General features: G+C 40.3%; 2 protein-coding genes across 4 annotated transcripts; one reads left to right on the top strand and one right to left on the bottom strand.

The window, feature by feature from the left end:
* Positions 1-2,063: 2,063 nt before the first annotated feature.
* SPP1 (Phosphatidic acid phosphatase (PAP2) family protein) lies at positions 2,064-9,367 on the top strand. 3 transcript variants are annotated; one of them, XR_007174959.2, is made up of 12 exons: positions 2,064-2,638; positions 2,722-2,817; positions 2,972-3,046; positions 3,140-3,270; positions 3,498-3,601; positions 3,914-4,042; positions 4,305-4,420; positions 5,241-5,590; positions 5,906-5,967; positions 6,904-7,191; positions 7,384-7,478; positions 8,436-9,367. XR_007174959.2 is itself a non-coding variant. In XM_048114132.2 (9 exons), exons 1-9 carry the CDS (start codon positions 2,474-2,476, stop codon positions 5,742-5,744), a joined length of 1,194 nt encoding a protein of 397 aa, XP_047970089.1. In that variant the 5' UTR covers positions 2,065-2,473; the 3' UTR covers positions 5,745-5,856. The 3 variants fall into 3 exon arrangements, 2 of the variants coding, with proteins under 2 accessions (XP_047970089.1, XP_047970088.1); XM_048114132.2 differs by lacking the exons at positions 5,906-5,967; positions 6,904-7,191; positions 7,384-7,478; positions 8,436-9,367 and adding an exon at positions 5,717-5,856 and having other exon boundaries at positions 2,065-2,638; XM_048114131.2 differs by lacking the exons at positions 5,906-5,967; positions 6,904-7,191; positions 7,384-7,478; positions 8,436-9,367 and having other exon boundaries at positions 2,066-2,638; positions 5,241-5,856.
* LOC125213533 (fatty acyl-CoA reductase 2, chloroplastic-like) lies at positions 6,265-9,036 on the bottom strand. Its single transcript, XM_048114135.2, has 9 exons — positions 8,736-9,036; positions 8,551-8,654; positions 8,263-8,462; positions 8,075-8,175; positions 7,657-7,864; positions 7,403-7,564; positions 7,245-7,326; positions 6,749-7,146; positions 6,265-6,666 (listed from the first exon to the last, which is right to left on the bottom strand). The coding sequence occupies exons 1-9, from the start codon at positions 9,034-9,036 to the stop codon at positions 6,504-6,506; spliced, it is 1,719 nt and encodes a 572-aa protein (XP_047970092.1). The 3' UTR covers positions 6,265-6,503.
* Positions 9,368-17,016: the final 7,649 nt, after the last annotated feature.

Genomic DNA, 17,016 nt, shown 5'->3' with positions numbered 1-17,016 from the left:
AGGATTTGGGGATTGTTTTATTACATCATCTTTTTAACTTTTACCCGCTTCTTCTGCTTTCAATTTCCACTACGGTAAACTATAGTCAAAATTGCTCTCCTACTTCAATGCGTATGAGGATTGATTGCATACTTTTGTAATTTACTTTGAAAACTTTTTATTGAATGATTGTATTAGTATTTTAACTTGTGGAGTGTGAATGTATATTTATACTAGTATCAAATTAAATGTAATTTTATGAGGATTTTAATAAAATCTTAATTGTATTGCTTTCGAAAAATGAATTTGTATAAAAAATACTAATACTATTCATTTATAACTAGATCAATTTTGTGATGCTCTTCATATGTATTGTTAGCTCTAAGTTACGTATATTATGTTTAAGTGAATTTCAATCATGCAAATACATACATGTATCCCAACCTGACGGTCGGTTTGCTAAATAATTTACAACTGAGTTAGCCTCACGATATACGTGTTTCATTATCACAGACCAGTTTTTGTCACACATACCCCAAATATTTTGAATGAGACTGAAACAACTTCCATCCTCTCTATTCGAGAATACAATTGCCAGTCAGACCATTTGACCTATCAATTATCTATTCGCGGGTATATAATGAACATAGAAAACCTAATTCTACATCATCCCATTTTTATCTAATGGTCCACATTTGGCTTTAATTTTGATATAAAATTTGGATTTACGTTTAACTTTTAACTCAACCCTATATATACTAGTAGTATATGATAAATTGACCAAACGTGACCCGATAAAAAAAATTGATGGTGGAAATTTAATTATTGCATGTTCAGCATCAACACACAAATAGGGCATTGCATACAAAAATGTTTCAACTGAAAATTGTATTATATATAATGTACAACTCAAAAACACATATTTTCAACATTATGTAATCCACATTGTAATTGAGCCATTAAACCGCTTCAACAAATTCCATTAAATCACAATTGCCATTTTCATCATTGCAAATTCAAAAACACACTTCACTGGACATTATATAATTGAACTTAATTATTACTTACATTGACCTATGGCATTAAACCAAAGCAATGAAGAACATTAGTAGATTGTTATAGATATATACAAATTATAGTATTTTTTTTGCAAATTAATTTGTCTGAATATATTCTATTGATACTTCGTTCAAATTCTTATAAAATTACCTTTAATGTAATACTAATATATTGGAGTATGTAACAATATAACTTAAATCAAGAGTTATACAAATTTTATTTTTTTGATATTTTTTGAAATATTTAAGTATTGTCAATTGTCATTGAAAGTGACATGCGACTGTAAAGATTCGAAACATATACCACGTTACAACAACAAGTTATTTAACAACATTGCACTATAAAATTATAAAAATTCATCAACATCGTTGGTTATTCCATAACTAAAAAAAATTGATTCACTAATTTACTTTTTATGCAAAAAATAAATCTCATAAACCTGTCATGTGGCACAATTTAAGCTATCAATCACTCCTCCTGATTTAAGAGCTCTAGTTTGATAGTAACAGTTCTGGTGTGAGATATGGTTACATGATTTTTTCACTTTCATATGTACGTGTATGGGACTAATTGTAAACAACTTTTTCATACATCTAAAGTAGGACTAAAATATGGAATAAATAGAATTGATGTCATGTCAAGATAATTATGTCAATTACTTACTACATTATCAATTGCGGTATCTCGTGATTCTTGCTATATTTGGCATAATTAACACAATTTGACTCGTGCCCAATTAACTTGAAATAATAGATTATAGTCATAAATCACAGATAAGAAAATGCAAAGCTAATCGAAAAGAACATATGTTTTTGCTATGTTTGAAAAGGCTTGGCAAATTAAGATTTAGATAATTAGGAAGATTAGTACAGTTTCATTGAGCAGCCAATTTCTTTTTGAAATTGGAATTATTGAAATAATTAGGTTTGTGTCTCTCTCACTTTCCATGCATTAAAATTGAAGACCTACAGAGATATAAACTGAACCGCAAATCAGACTCGATTTCACAGTCTTGATTGATGTATCTTTTTTTTACACTTATTAATCAATAATTGAATAATACTATGAATCATCACATAAGCTCGAAGTGTTATTTATATTACTAGTAGTAGTAGTAGTACTATTGATTATTGATGAGTCAATTTGTGCAAATGAAGTTTTTTTGCTAAAATTCAAATGCAAAGCGGTCAAAAGTTGTGTTCGGTTGTTTCATCAGACTGTTTCATAATATCAAGTTGCGAATATTAAATTATTGTAATCGAATGAAAATTATGTTCCTAAGTCCACCGCGTACAATCAAATGCTGACAATTTCTGAGCCAATTTGAAAATTCTTCAAGAATCTTGATTTCTTCGCCTCTTATTGTTCTTTCTCCATACCTAGTGTTTTTTCAGGAGAAAGAGAGAGAGAGAGAGAGAGAGGAAAGGGGAGAGAGATGGAAAGCATATCAACAGGGTGGCAAGTAATTTCATTATGTGGGATAGCACTTTGGATTGTGATTTCTTCAAAGTTGGAGGTGACTCAAAAGCTCAGATCTTGTACACAGCCATGGATCTGTCAACGTGTGATTTCTGGAACTCCCATTGTTATCAGGATTCAGGTTTGTTATCTGAGGTGTGTTTTTCTTGAAGAAATATGGCTAAAGATTGTATTTTTACTGTATTTTTTTCTGGGCTTTTGCAGAAATACCAGCACAGATGTTTGGATGCATTTTTTTCTGGGTTATCTTGTGTTGTTTCAGTACCTTTTTATACTGCCTTTCTTCCCCTGCTTTTCTGGGTAAGCTCTCTCACGCCCCTTTATATGCAAGGTTGTGTGTATCTGATTTGAGTATTTATGTAGTGATTTGAGAGAATTGCAAAAAATTGGCTGTTGGTTTTGTGAAAAGTTCCTTTCCTGGGGGCTAATGCTCTTGGTTTTGTGTTATATATAGACTGGGCATTGCAAATTGGCTAGGCAAATGACACTCTTGATAGCTTTCTGTGATTATACTGGAAACTGCATAAAGGTAACTTGTTTTGTTATCCATAAAATTAGATGTGCTTTTTATCATTTGTGGTGCTGTTTCTGATTCAATTCATGACTATGTGCTTGCTTATAGGATGTGGTTTCAGCACCTAGACCCCAAACTCCACCTGTCAGAAGAATAACAGCCACCAAGGATGAGGAAGATAATGCAATGGAATACGGATTCCCTTCGTCGCACACTCTTAATACTGTCTGCTTATCGGGGTATTGAGATTTTCTCGCATCTGCCCCCTAAGTATTGCATTTTGTCATTTAAATTGTCCTGATGCTAACTTAGGAAAAAGTAGAAAGGGATATGTTCTGATTCTCAAATATGTAGCTGACTATTTTCTCTGGAGTCTGATCTAAAAGTCAATTTTACATGTTCACATGCCAACGCCTCGTAGGTTGGCTATCTGCTGCTGGCTAAATCTCATTGTGTGTTTATATAGGTACCTTTTACACTACATTCTTGACTACAGTGAAAGTAATGATTTCTCCATTAGAGTGGCTGGAATCATTCTGGCTTGTCTGGTTGTTGGTCTCATTGGTTTTGGTAAGTTTCTAAATATTGTGTGAAATTTGTAATGTTTTGTCATATAGTTGAAAATCTTCAATTACTCCTATTAAAAGATCACAACATCATTTGGAGAGATTTCCTTCAATCAATTATTTACGTTTATATGGATAGGTGCTTGCTGTACATCAAACAATGAGAATTCAAGGCAACTATTAGTCTTAGGGCAGTTTATGTTTGAAGGGGACCAAACACGCTTTTCATTCTTCTCTCCTTTTCAATTCTGCCACGAAGTTCAAACGCTAACATATATGCTTGACCTTTTTCCTTCGTCCTTTATTACATTGCCAGGAAGGATATACCTCGGAATGCACAGCTTGATTGATATTATTGGTGGTCTGGCTTTGGGACTAGGAATCTTGGCACTTTGGCTCTCTGTGTCAGAATACATAGATAATTTTGTAGTTTCTGGTCAAAATGGTAAGTGTGATGAATCCCTTTTCCAGAGCATTCATGTGCACCAATCGATTTGAGGAAATTACTAGCAAGCTCCTTAAAAGCAAGAATATATATCCTTGCAAAAATGGAGCAGAGGTTAACATCAGATAATGGAGATAGAGAAAAATATATAGAAAAATGATGATTTTAGCAAATGTTCAGTTGTAAAGTTACTGCTTGGATGATGGACCTATGTTGTCCCTGTTCTTTCAAAATTTTAAGAACTGGGTCTCTCTCTGTGCAGTTGTATCTTTCTGGGCCGCCTTATGCTTCTTGTTACTGTTTGCATACCCCACTCCTGAAGTTCCAACACCAAGTTTTGAGTATCACACAGCCTTCAATGGCGTTTCCCTGGGTATTGTAAGTGTGGCTTTCCCTTTTCTAGTGTGAATTTTGCAAATGTGTGCTTGATCTATCGTAAATGGAAAACTAGAGCACACGATCTGAAAATAAGAGTGACCGGTGCTAGGGTTTTCGAAAATAAAAGAATGAGAAAAAGAATCTAAACTTTATTTCTCAATGATTTATGGCCTCTAAGGATCCCATTATTTATAGGATCCGGACCGTGCTTGATTCGACTCTCTTTTCTACTCGGGAAAGATTCGAGAAGAAAACCCGAGGATAATAATAAAAACTAACCTAATAATATCTTACCTTTTGGGTAAGATAAGGTGGTTCAAACAAATCCGAAACTTAACTAATAACAATAAAAGGTAACAAAAAGATATTGATTAATGCAATCTATTTTGGACCGAAATCCTTGAAGCACGCTGGTTTGGACAAGTTCCTTTTGGGCCGGTCGTGCTTCGTCTTCGTCTGCTGAATTACTTCTTCCTCTTGGGCTGGCTTCACACTGGTGTGCTTCTTGCTGGGCTGATCGGCACAATCAGCCGGTGATAGGGATGTTGTCGGCCTTCCTTGCTCGGAGTCCCTATCAGTGTGTTATATCTGTTGAGATCTCTTTGAATTGGCTGGGTATCATGGGATTTATGTAGCATGAAAGGATCTCTGAGCTAGATCATCTCATTTTCGCGCTAGCAAACTATTACTTCTTACACTTGCGTAATCAGCAAAACAACCTGATGAAATTGCCATTTTAGACTTTCAGCTTTTTCTTCTCTTCTATCTCAAGTCTTGAGTCTCTTTGCAAGTATCATTAACAGGAAATTGTATGACCCAGGTGATAGGAATCCACCAGACGTTCAATCAGTTTCACCATGAGGATGTTGCTCGTGTATTTTCCCCTCAGCTTGCACTTCCTGCCTTTGTGGGTAGACTACTACTAGGAATCCCGACAATCCTTCTTGTGAAGTTCTGCAGCAAGGCTCTTGCCAAATGGATTCTTCCAATTGTTTCAAATACTTTGGGAATCCCAGTAAGATCAACAAGCTATATACCTAACTTAAATGGAACCGATAAGAAATCGGATGTATTTAAGCAGTCGGGTTATCTCCAGAAAATGTTCTCCAAGCAGACGTCATTTGATGTCGATACTGGCATCAGGCTCCTTCAGTATGCTGGTCTTGCCTGGTCTGTTGTTGATCTTGTACCTTCAATGTTCTTTCACATAGGATTGTAACGCCATAATACTGATGTATAATAGAAGCTGCATTTTTCTTTATTATCTTTCTACTTATTTTTGTCTTTGCCTGGTAGGGTAGTGGTGGTGGTGGTGGACGATTAATTAGGCTGTATGGGTATTACCAAAGCTATTGGCATTGCTATATTCTTATTGTATAGAGACATCTCCAAAATTTATTGCAAATTATGATCCATTGAGGTGGAAGTTGTTGTTATATTTCGCATTCTGAATACTCTTCCAATAGAATCCTTTTTCATCTGAAGCTCTGTATTACGTATGCAAGAGAAGTTGATCGCGCTGAGTTCTCCATCAATGAAGGCCCAAGGTATATTCCATTTTCTCTTCTTTCTAACTTGTATTGTCCTGATATTTCAACCTGTCATCAACTAGAAATCGGAATACCTAACATTGGCTTGTGCATCTTCTCTCAATCAGAGTTGCTGTATTCTTGTTGGACTGCGATTTTGGTAACAGTTTGTTTGCAGGATCCATTCCTATCTAGTCAAAGCATTTTTTTCTAGAAATTTAGGTGTGTTATATCATCTTCATGCATATTCATTGTTAATCGAACTGATGAAGCCTTATACGCACGTGCTACTAAAAGTCTTAAACGATGTTGATCTTCTAAAACATTGATTATTTCACTGCCTTGGCAGAAATCTGAAACTAAAGCATGTATTAGTACAATTTATCCTAAGCGGACGAGTGACTGTTCTATAAATATTTTATGAACTGGCAAATTGCCGACCTCTTCTTAGTGGATTGTACATAAAACATGAATAGAAATAGAGACAAAGAAAACACCCTTTTACAGTTGGCTACAGAAACTAATGATAAGTCTTTTGTGTGACAAAAGTTGCATTAACTATTGCCTCTTCCCTTCATGACATACCTCCTTAACCCCGGAATGTGCACGTTAACGATGTAGTCTTTCCAGTTGATGTTCTCCACATCAAATCCAAATTGTTGTCTCTCTTCCTTCGACATGCATCCCATCAATCTCTGGGTGTTTCTGTTGTCGAACCTGCCATTTTACACGACTTTTCACTATTAGTATCAAGCATCGGAGAAACACAGGATAACATCGAGATTTAGTTGATCTTTACCTTCCGCCATAGAATGTGTATGATTCATAGATACTTGCTAGATAATTTGCTTGTTCCACTGATTTTCTGCAGATGAATTCGAGCTTTTGGGACAATTTCCCATCAAGGTTGGCCAGAACTCCTAATCCGGTTCTATTGATTGCGTCCTTCCGCAGATGATTGGAGAAATCGTCTGTAGAGCTGAATAGCTTCATTTTTGTAACACAAACTGGAGTACCGGTCGAATCCATGACGGGGGAGGAACTGAAGTGCTCGTGGAGCAATTTGGCTAGGTCCCTGAAAACTAATGGGTTGACAACAGATGATGCCACCTGATAGATGCTACACTCTGGTTTCCCAACTGTCCCGTGCTTTGCCATGGCTGCTAAGGTTGCGTTAACAACCATATCCGCTGGAACCTAAAGCAAGTCATTTTCAGTTACCTGATTTGAAGTCCCAAACAGGTACCAGGCTTCTATGTCTTTAAACTACTTAGAAATCAATATAGGTTACTCACTACATCAAGAACTCCATTAGGGTCGACAAGGAATCCTGTGAGTTGCCCCTTTCCGTATTGCAATATGATAGGATCCATCATTCTGGTGGTCATATATTTTGGTTAGTAAACGTTGAAAAACTAAATTAAAATATTGCAGAATTCTTCAGCAGACATACCTGTTTCCTTCCATCCATCCAGGGAATGGTTCTTTATGCGTGCTCTCGATGACACTGGGTCTAATCACAACTACTGGTACATCCCCCCTTAAATTATCTATCATCATCTCTCCCATAGCCTTTGTGAATACGTACGTATCTTGCCATCCAAATTTCTTAGCCCTGGATGAACACACGCATGTTTTCGTTATCTAATTAGGGAAGACTAGACGAGAGTTTGATATCCTTTGCTTTTCATGATAAATTGAGATTACCTCTGCATTCCTAATTCTTTCATTGCCTGAAGCAGTGAATCATCTCCAAGTGTTTGCTTTGCATCCAAAACTATCTTTATTTCATCTTCGACACTCAATTTGGGAAGTGGGACTTGATGGTTTCCGTTAACAGTCTCACCTACTATAGTTTCACCAATGCATAAAGGCTTTTCCATGATTCTGCCTTGCCTTTGTCCATTTACATAAGCTGTTACAAATAAAATGGAAATAAACATGATGAAGGTTTCATAATTAAACCCCGACGAAGAAAGTGTGAAACTTGTTAGGTATATACCTATAACATGGAAATGTAGACAGACTAGAATTAGTTTATGAAGTTAGTTAGAAGTTGTTTACTATTAGGAGTAGGAGGACATATCATTACTTACACAATGAGATTAAACTACTTTTTACTTGCCTGTTGATACTTGCACGAAGAGCTTCAGTTTCAGGCATTGTGAGGCGAAGCTCATGAGTCGAGTCGGGCCGCCTGTGTTTATGTCAAGGGCTGTATCATACCTGAGATCATAAATCATTTAAGTACTTGAATGATCATCAGTAAACTTAGAACTGAATGAGAGCATCAACCAGTATGAATTTCATAACCTTTCATCAAAAGTGGTATTTGCTGCAGAATTTATGATAACATCAACCTCTCTGGTCATGAACTCAGCTGCATCTTCATCTAATCCGAGATTAGTTTCGCAGACGTTTCCAACCACAGGAATTAACTTACTCAACATGAAAGCTTGATATGATTTTCCGTGAATTTGTTTCAGATTCTTGAACAGCTCGGCATTGATGATCTGCAACACACGCGTATCAGAAGGTTATACAGAAAAAAGAAGTTGACGAGAGAGAGAGAGAGCGGGATGAAAGCAAAGTTCTCCATACTTCGTTTTTCAATCTCTCTTCTACAGCTTCTTGATTCTTGGCCTTGATCACAACAAATATCTTATGAACATCAGGAGCCGTCCGCAGCATTTTCTCGATGAGGACTGAAAATCATGCAAGGGACAGCTCGAGGAGTTAAACGGCGTTTCTGAGGAATCTGAAGAGGTAAGAAAAGACAACGATACCTTTGCCAAGAAATCCAGTTGCACCAGTGATGAGGAAGGTCTTCCCTCTTAGAAATTTGACAATGCCGATACCCTCATCTTTGGCATTATTGCTCAAGACTAGGCTCCCGGTTTCCATCCCTTGATCTTGGGTGATCAAGGCCGACGACGTCTCTGTCAGGACAGAAGAGATCCCGGTAGACTTGATGGCATGGCTACCAGTTTGGCAGCAGACCATACTTCTCCGACCGTAAGTAGAAAGCCTCGTGTGGTTGAACTTGGCAGCATAGGAGATGGAGGAATTCAGAGAGAAAGCCTCCATTGCTGCAGAGGTGACAAATTAGTAAAAAAGGATGCTAGGTGAGATGAAGCTCTTTTGATGAGAAATGGTAGGTTGGGAAAAGTTAACTACTTTTCTTTTATTACTCTTTATTGTTTCTTGCAACAAACCATTATTTAAGATGTGAGTTTGGTTAGATTAAGAGGGGTGTGAATGAATTTTTTTATGATTTTAAGGAGTGTGGAGATGAGAATTAGGAGGATAAGGAGAAGGCTCTCTTTTTGCCACCCCCTCTCCACACACGTTCATTTGGAAACCACTAATTTGGTGGAAAGTTGATATTTTATTATATTCATCTTTTTCTTCTCATGCACCAGAATATTGAACTGAGTAAAACCAGAGTAAAGGGTGTGAGGTGCTGATTAGCTTTTTCAATCTTAACAAAATCACTATGGGTAGCAATTGCAAATTTCTCCATCTTTAATCATGTTGGATAAAAGAAGTAGAAAATATAAAAGTTTGTATTTTTATATAAGGGAAAGGCCTATTCAACCTCTTCAAGTTGACAAGGTGGTGCAACATAAAAAGGATTAAAATTCTTCAAGTACAAAGAATCATATCAGGCCACCCTAGAAATAATAATATCATATCATCATTTCTCTTTAGAGCATCTCCAATGCAAATAGGCCAGCCATAGGCTAGCCACTTTCTCTTCATGCCACGTCAGCAGCACTAAAAATCCACCTGCCACATCAGATTTAGGCCAGCCATAGGTCGGCCGCAATAAAAATAATTCAAGAAATACTACATTTACGGAATTAAAATTACGATTAAATTACGGAATTAAATTTACGAGATATCTCATCCGCCAAGTAGTAGCCCATATCATGCCGGTTGCCGTTGGCCACAAATGAGACGGCTGGACCGATGCCATGACACTTCTCGTTGAAGAGGGGCGACGAGTTGAGGACGTTGGGGTCGTTGTTCGACCCGGCTACCCCAAAATACGCATGTCAGATCCACAGTTGGTAATCAGCTACGGCCTTGAGGATCATCGTGGGATTCTTTCCCTTGTAGCCGGTCGTGTAGGCCCCCTTCCAGGCAGTCGGACAGTTCTTCCACTCCCAATGCATACAATCTATGCTGCCTAACATCCCGGGGAACCCATGTTGCTCCCCGTGCATCTGCATCAAATTCTGACAATCTTGGGGAGTAGGGTTCCGAAGGTACTCTTCACCGAAAATGTTTATCAGGCCCTCACAGAAATACTTCAGACAATCCAGAGCAGTCGTCTCACCGATGTGGAGGTACTCATCCCACATGTCTGCCGCGCCTCCGTAGGCCAACTGCCTGATTGCCGCCGTGCACTTTTGAATAGGGGTGTGGCCGGGTCTGCCAACCGCATCGTGCCTGAAGCGGAAACACAGATATCGACGCTCCAAAGCGTCAACGATACGCATAAACAACTCCCTGCGCATTCTAAAACGCCGCCTGAACATGTTTGCGGGAAACCGCGGGTTCTCTGAAAAGTAGTCGCCATATAGCCGCTGATGTGCAGCTACGTGATCCCGATCAATCACTGCTCAGCGGTGGACAACCCGTGGAGGGCGAGGTATCGCCTGCTGTTCCACCCTACGCATATACCGCTCCATCTCGCGGTTCATGTAGGCCTCCATAGCCTCGTTCATCCTCCGTTCGTACTCCTCAGCATCCCCACCACTACCACCACTGCTACCACCCGCGTTACTCATCGCTCGATGATGCTCTTGTACAGAAATTTAGAGAGAGAGAAAACTCATTAAAACAAGTGGTGCAAATGAAAATGAAACTAAAACGCGTTTATATAGGTTTTCAAAAAAAAAAAATCGAAATAGGGCGCTGGCCTATCGGCACGCCACAATGGCGGCCAGCGCATCGGCCAGCGCCACGTGATCGGCCAGCGCCACGCGATCGGCTAGCCCACGCTGCTTTTTTCGCCGATTTCGGGCTGGCCTGCTGCAATGGTTCGGCTAGCTGACCGGCTAGCGACGCGAATCGGCTAGCCGGTTGGCTAGCCGGCATTGGAGATGCTCTTAGTTAGTGCATTTTGGAGAGATCTCATTGCAATTCAATAATTTCATTTGCAGTACCGCAAATGAATGATCCCCATCACTGAGCTGCCTAACTCATGGTGCCAGTCGCTTTCTTTGGCGGAATTCTAGTACAACACTTCATATCACTCCAGCATTCAAAAGTCTCCTTTTGAAGCCTTGTACTATGAGTTAGCTCCATCGTCTTATCTTCTTGGGGATTCTAACATGGAAGGAATGAACATCTTCCTACGCGGCATAGAGGCTAATGTTGCGGTACTCAATTCTTCAATGCAAGCTCAGACTAATAAGCATCACAATGAGAGATGTTTTGTAATTGGTGAATGAGTTTTAATGAAGCTTCAGCCTATCGTTAATTTTCTATATGAGCATAATTTTTCTGCCCTTAATTGACAAAGTTGGTGATGTAGCGTATAAACTCAATCTACCCGCATTGGCTCAGATACACAATGTGTTTCGTGTGTCATAGTTTCACCCATCATCAACCGCTACTGAACTCATTCGCGACTTACCATTGGTATCTCATATTAATGGTGCTTTTCGACAGACTATTATTGATTGGTGAATAACACGTTTTCACAATCGAGTAGTCTTTCAATGATAAATTCATTGGAAACATTATTTGCCGGCATATGCTACTTGGGAGTTTGACGAGGATATCACGACAAGGTTTCCATCATTCCTTGCAGGCAAGTGTACGGGGATAGGTCTAGTGTTATGGATGAAATTTTCGGCGGCAATACATTGAAACGGGTACGGGCACGCCACACATACTTGATGAGCTCGATGTCGATGAGAGGCAGATGTAAAGAGCCGGCTTCGGTTCGGATGCGGCGGCTGATTGGGTGGCGGAAGAGGCAAAGAATTCCTATTTTAAATGAAAAAAAATAATAACCTTTGTATTTTAATAGTAAAATACTACTACATGGCATGTATTGTGCTCAAATATATTTTAAGTACAGTATTGCTTATTATTCATAGTATCTTGATGCGTACTTATGGGGAATCAATCACAATGATACCCCAAGAATAGATTGATGCAATTAGGGAATAGATTGATCTCATTAGTAAATAGATTGATACATTTCCTTGTACACATCATTATAATACCTATATAAGGGGTCATACATGAGAAGGAAAAATCATCAAGAAATAAACGTGAATTACTCTCCTCATCATCTTCTATATTCTCTCCAAACTCTAGCCATGGCTGATACCCCATTGAAAATGGTATCAGAGCAGGGGTGAGACTCAGAGTAGTCTCATCACTGTCTCGGACCAATCTCGACCATAAAAACCAAAATCCGGCAGCCAAACATGTCAGAAAACGATGACCCACCCAAACCAACAGAATCCGAGCAATTCGCTCAAATGTTCTCCGAATTTATGCGCTATAGTATAGCACAATCCAAAACCTCACAGATGATACCCACCAAACCAACACAAAACAGCTACAAGCCAGATACAAAACCTCTTGATATCGGCACTAAACAGAATGGTGAGAACTACTCGCTATGGGTAGGACTCATCCGGAGGGCTATCAACGGTCGGGGGATGATATCTCACATCACTGGAGTCCCAACCCCGCCGTCAAAAACCGATCCAGAATTTACACAGTGGCAACAGGCAGACGATTGTGTGGCTACCTGGTTGGTTCAGAATCTAGAACCAAAATTGGTGAACAGAGTATCCAAATATCCAACGGCGAAAGGAGTTTGGGACAGCTTGGCGGTCACCTATGCCAGCGGCGGCGATACGATCCAGGTCCACGATCTCCACCGGAGGGCCACTCTGCTAAAACAACAAAAAGGCGAACCATTAGAGGAAGTGTGGGCATCGTTACAAGACATATGGGCATCAATTGACCACAAACGACCGAACCCTATGGAGAGCCCTAAAGACATCGAATTGTTCAATCAATTCATTGAAGAACAGAGGGTACACCAATTCCTAATTGCATTAGATGACACACATGATGCAGTAAAGAAAGAAATTTTGAGAACTCAACCACTTCCCTCGGCTCAAGCGGCATACGCTATACTCCGGAGCGAGGATGCTCGTGCCTCTGTTCTAAACCCAGGAGACTCCGGCGCCCAAGGGATCGGAGCGGGGCTGGCTGTAACTCAGCCATGGCAAAATTCAGCGGGATACCGGAATAATCCCCAACCAAACAGTGGTGGGAATGGTCGGAGTTGGAACAAACGCCCCGAAGAAGACAAATCGAAACTTATCTGTTCTCATGCGGGAAGAAGAAACATACACGAGAAACGTGCTTCGAGCTCCATGGATACCCGGAGTGGTGGCAAGAAAGGAAGGCCAAGACCAACCCACCGATGAATTTATCCAGAGGAGGACGGGCAGCGGCCGCGGTAGCCGCAGGAGAAGGAACGACAGTCACCACCACCGGGAGCAACTCAGGGGTCGCTATCACCCGTGGTGGTAACCTAGGAACGGAGGGAACTACGGTCGGAGTGGCATATGTCGCCAAAGGAGAAGGCGACGGAGAACCGGTAATGAGGGAGGTGGAGGCAGCGCCGAATCTCAATGGAGGTAACGTAGGGTTAGGAGGTTATTTTTTAACCCCTCAATCTCCTACCCTATCACATAATAAACCCCATCTCTTGAATAATGCTAAAAAATTCCCCAGCAATTTTAATAAATCCCACAGAGAACCTCATACTCCCAAAACTTTTGAAACACACCCAAAACTGCCGAAAACTGCCAAACCTACCCCACTAAAGTCCAAAATTTCCCAAACAGCCCCATTACTATGTGAAAACCGATTTCAAGTCCTTGAAAATCTGCCCCCATCATATGCCTTGTCCGTTTCCTCTGAAACTAAAAATGATAAATGGATTTTTGACTGCGGAGCCACTGATACTATTACTTATGATATTGGTGATATATCTAACATACATAGGGCACCCAAAAGTCATATCCAATCGGCCAATGGAGAGTGTACACCTGTGGAAGGAGCAGGGACTGTCAGAATTGCACCTACACTGACTTTATCCAATTGCTTATATGTTCCGAAAATGTCACATAAATTGTTATCAATTAGTCATGTGACAAAAGAACTAAACTGCACTCTCCTAATGCAACCCAATTTTTGCCTATTGCAGGATATCAGGACGGGGGTAATTATTCGACGTGGCACTGAACGGGACGGGCTGTATTATGTGGATGAGATAGACCAACAAGGAGCTGCTCTACTGACTCATGGATCTTCAGACAAGGATGCTTGGCTTTGGCATCGTCGCTTAGGACATCCTTCCTCGGGTTATTTAAAAATTCTCTTTCCCAAATTTAATCAAGATATGTATTGTGAGACTTGTGTGTTGGCCAAAAGCCATAGACATTCTTATAAATCCAATAATACCCGAGTCGATTCTCTGTTTTCATTAGTTCATTCTGATGTCTGGGGCCCTTCTCCGGTTGTGAGGGGGAGAGGGTTCAAATATTTCCTTCTCTTTATAGATGACTGCACTCGCATGACATGAGTTTATTTTATGAAACAAAAAAATGAAGTATTTGAACACTTTAGTCATTTTCACACCTTAGTACAAACCCAATTTCAGAAAAACATACAGATCCTTAGGTCCGACAACGGGGGAGAATTCGTAAACTTGAAAATGAAAACCTTTTGCCATGATAAAGGCCTAGTCCACCAAACTACTTGTCCATACACACCAGAACAGAATGGTGTATCTGAAAGGAAAAACCGTACCCTCCTAGAAATGGCTCGAGCCATGCTCATTGAATCCAACGCCCCCAGAATTTTTTGGCCAGAAGCCATTGCCGCATCTGCTTACCTAACCAACCGATTACCATCTACTACCCTGAATCTCCAAACACCACTCGAAGTCCTTTCAACACTAGCCCATATTCCTTTACCCTTGACCCTTAAGCCTCGAGTATTCGGATGCTCTGTCTTTGTTCACATACCAAAACATGAGCGAACCAAACTCTCACCGTGTGCCGTGAAATGTGTCTTTGTGGGATATGGGTCCTCTCAAAAGGGATATCGTTGCTTTGATCCTAAAACCAATCGCATGTTCACCACCATGAACTGTGATTTCCTTGAGACGGACTACTTTTTTAACCACCTTAGCAGTCAGGGGGAGAGTAACAGTGAACTTCTAAGCCGGTTAAATCTACCAACAATAGACTCTGAAGGAGGAATCTTCAAGACTACGACACAGAATCCAGTGAAACAGCCCGAACCGATCAGTGACATTGCCCAGGAGAACCCTCTACTGATATCCGCTGTAAGTACTTATAATATTCCTCTTGAGCATGGTCACAATCTTGGTGATGAAATTCCTATCTCTAGTGAAACTGACCCTGAAACAGATGTTGAGTATGACTCTGGCGATCAGACTGAGCCAGAGATCTGTGATCTGTTGGAGGAACAGATAAGTGAAGGAGTTGGAGGATATAAATTACCACCAAGGCCAAATCGAGGAGTTCCACCAAAGAGGTACAGTCCTGAGGCCATTGGCAAGAAAGCCAAATACTCTATAGCCAACATGGCCAAAGGACAACTCTCAGAAATGGCCCATGCATTCGAAGTTGCACTATATGAAGAAGAAGAAATTCCGTGCACAGTAGAGGAAGCTTGGAGGCATAAACATTGGCGAGAGGCAATGCTGAAGGAAATGAGTGCACTAGAGCGGAATGGCACCCGAGAAAAGTGCAAAATACCAGAAGGGAAGAAAGCTGTCGGGTGCAAATGGGTGTTTACTATTAAACGCCGGCCAGATGGATCCATAGAGAGATACAAGGCACGGCTAGTGGCAAAGGGATACACACAAGCCTACGGAGTGGACTATGATGAGACGTTCTCTCCAGTAGCAAAAATGAACACCATCCGAGTACTTCTATCAGTGGCTGCAAACAGAGATTGGCCACTACATCAATTTGATGTCACAAATGCCTTTCTCCATGGAGAATTGAAGAGAGAAGTATATATGGAGGCACCACCAGGGTTCTCGGACGGATTCAAGGAGGGAGAAGGATGTCGAAGGAAAAAAACTCTATACGGACTTAAGCAGTCCCCCAGGGTCTGGTTCGGTAGATTCACGGAGGCTATGGCAAAGCCAATCTGATCACACTCTTTTTTTGAAGAAACGAGATGGGCGGATCACATGTTTGATCATTTACGTAGATGACATGATCATAACCGGAGATGATACAGAAGAAATTGAAAGGCTCAGGGGGAGCCTATTCCAAGAGTTCGAAATGAAAGACCTAGGGAATCTGAAGTACTTCTTGGGAATAGAGGTGCTAATTAAGATCTGAAGGAGGGATCTTTCTAAGACAAAAGAAATACACTCTAGATATTCTAGCTGAAACCGGTCTTCTGGACTGCAAGCCTGTCGATACACCAATCTTAGTAAATCATGGATTGCAAATCTCAGAGGGAGCAGAGTTGGCACACCAAGGTAAATATCAGCGCTTGGTTGGGAAGCTCATTTATCTATCCCACACCAGACCTGATATTGCCTATGCAGTTGGGATTGTAAGTCAGTTCATGCATCGACCTCAGAAGGATCACTATGAAGCGGCAATGAGAATTGTCAAGTATCTCAAGGGGACAGTTGGATATGGAATAATGTTCAAGAAAAATGAACATCGAGGAGTGTACGGATATACAGATGCTGATTGGGCAAGCAACCCAGTAGATCGGAGATCAACCGCAGGCTACTTTACCTTTGTTGAAGGTAATCTAGTCACCTGGAAGAGTAAGAAACAAAAGGTGGTTGCCCTATCTAGTGCTGAAGCTGAATTCAGAGGAATCAAAAGTGGGCTAATGGAGATCATATGGCTAAGAAGACTAATGAGGGAGATTGGATTGGCTCCAGAAAAGAGCCAACTATTCTGTGATAACAAAGCAGCAATCAGCATATCCGAAAACCCAGTGCAACATGAC

This window comes from Salvia hispanica, chromosome 3, assembly GCF_029641045.1.
Source record: "Salvia hispanica isolate PSC_SH4W2 chromosome 3, Shi_PSC_v1, whole genome shotgun sequence".
Classification (NCBI taxonomy): domain Eukaryota; kingdom Viridiplantae; phylum Streptophyta; class Magnoliopsida; order Lamiales; family Lamiaceae; genus Salvia; species Salvia hispanica.
The sequence above is the reverse complement of the archived record's forward strand: the minus strand, read 5'-3'. Positions and strand labels throughout refer to the sequence as shown.

Coding starts and splice junctions, on each gene's coding strand:
- SPP1 (XM_048114131.2), top strand. CDS start 2,474: ATGGAAAGCATATCAACAGGGTGGCAAGTAATTTCATTATGTGGGATA. Junction 2,818..2,971: donor TTCTTCCCCTGCTTTTCTGG/GTAAGCTCTCTC, acceptor TGTTATATATAG/ACTGGGCATTGCAAATTGGC. Junction 3,271..3,497: donor AATACTGTCTGCTTATCGGG/GTATTGAGATTT, acceptor GTGTTTATATAG/GTACCTTTTACACTACATTC.
- LOC125213533 (XM_048114135.2), bottom strand. CDS start 9,036: ATGGAGGCTTTCTCTCTGAATTCCTCCATCTCCTATGCTGCCAAGTTC. Junction 8,463..8,550: donor AAGAGAGATTGAAAAACGAA/GTATGGAGAACT, acceptor CGTGTGTTGCAG/ATCATCAATGCCGAGCTGTT. Junction 8,176..8,262: donor AATACCACTTTTGATGAAAG/GTTATGAAATTC, acceptor TTATGATCTCAG/GTATGATACAGCCCTTGACA.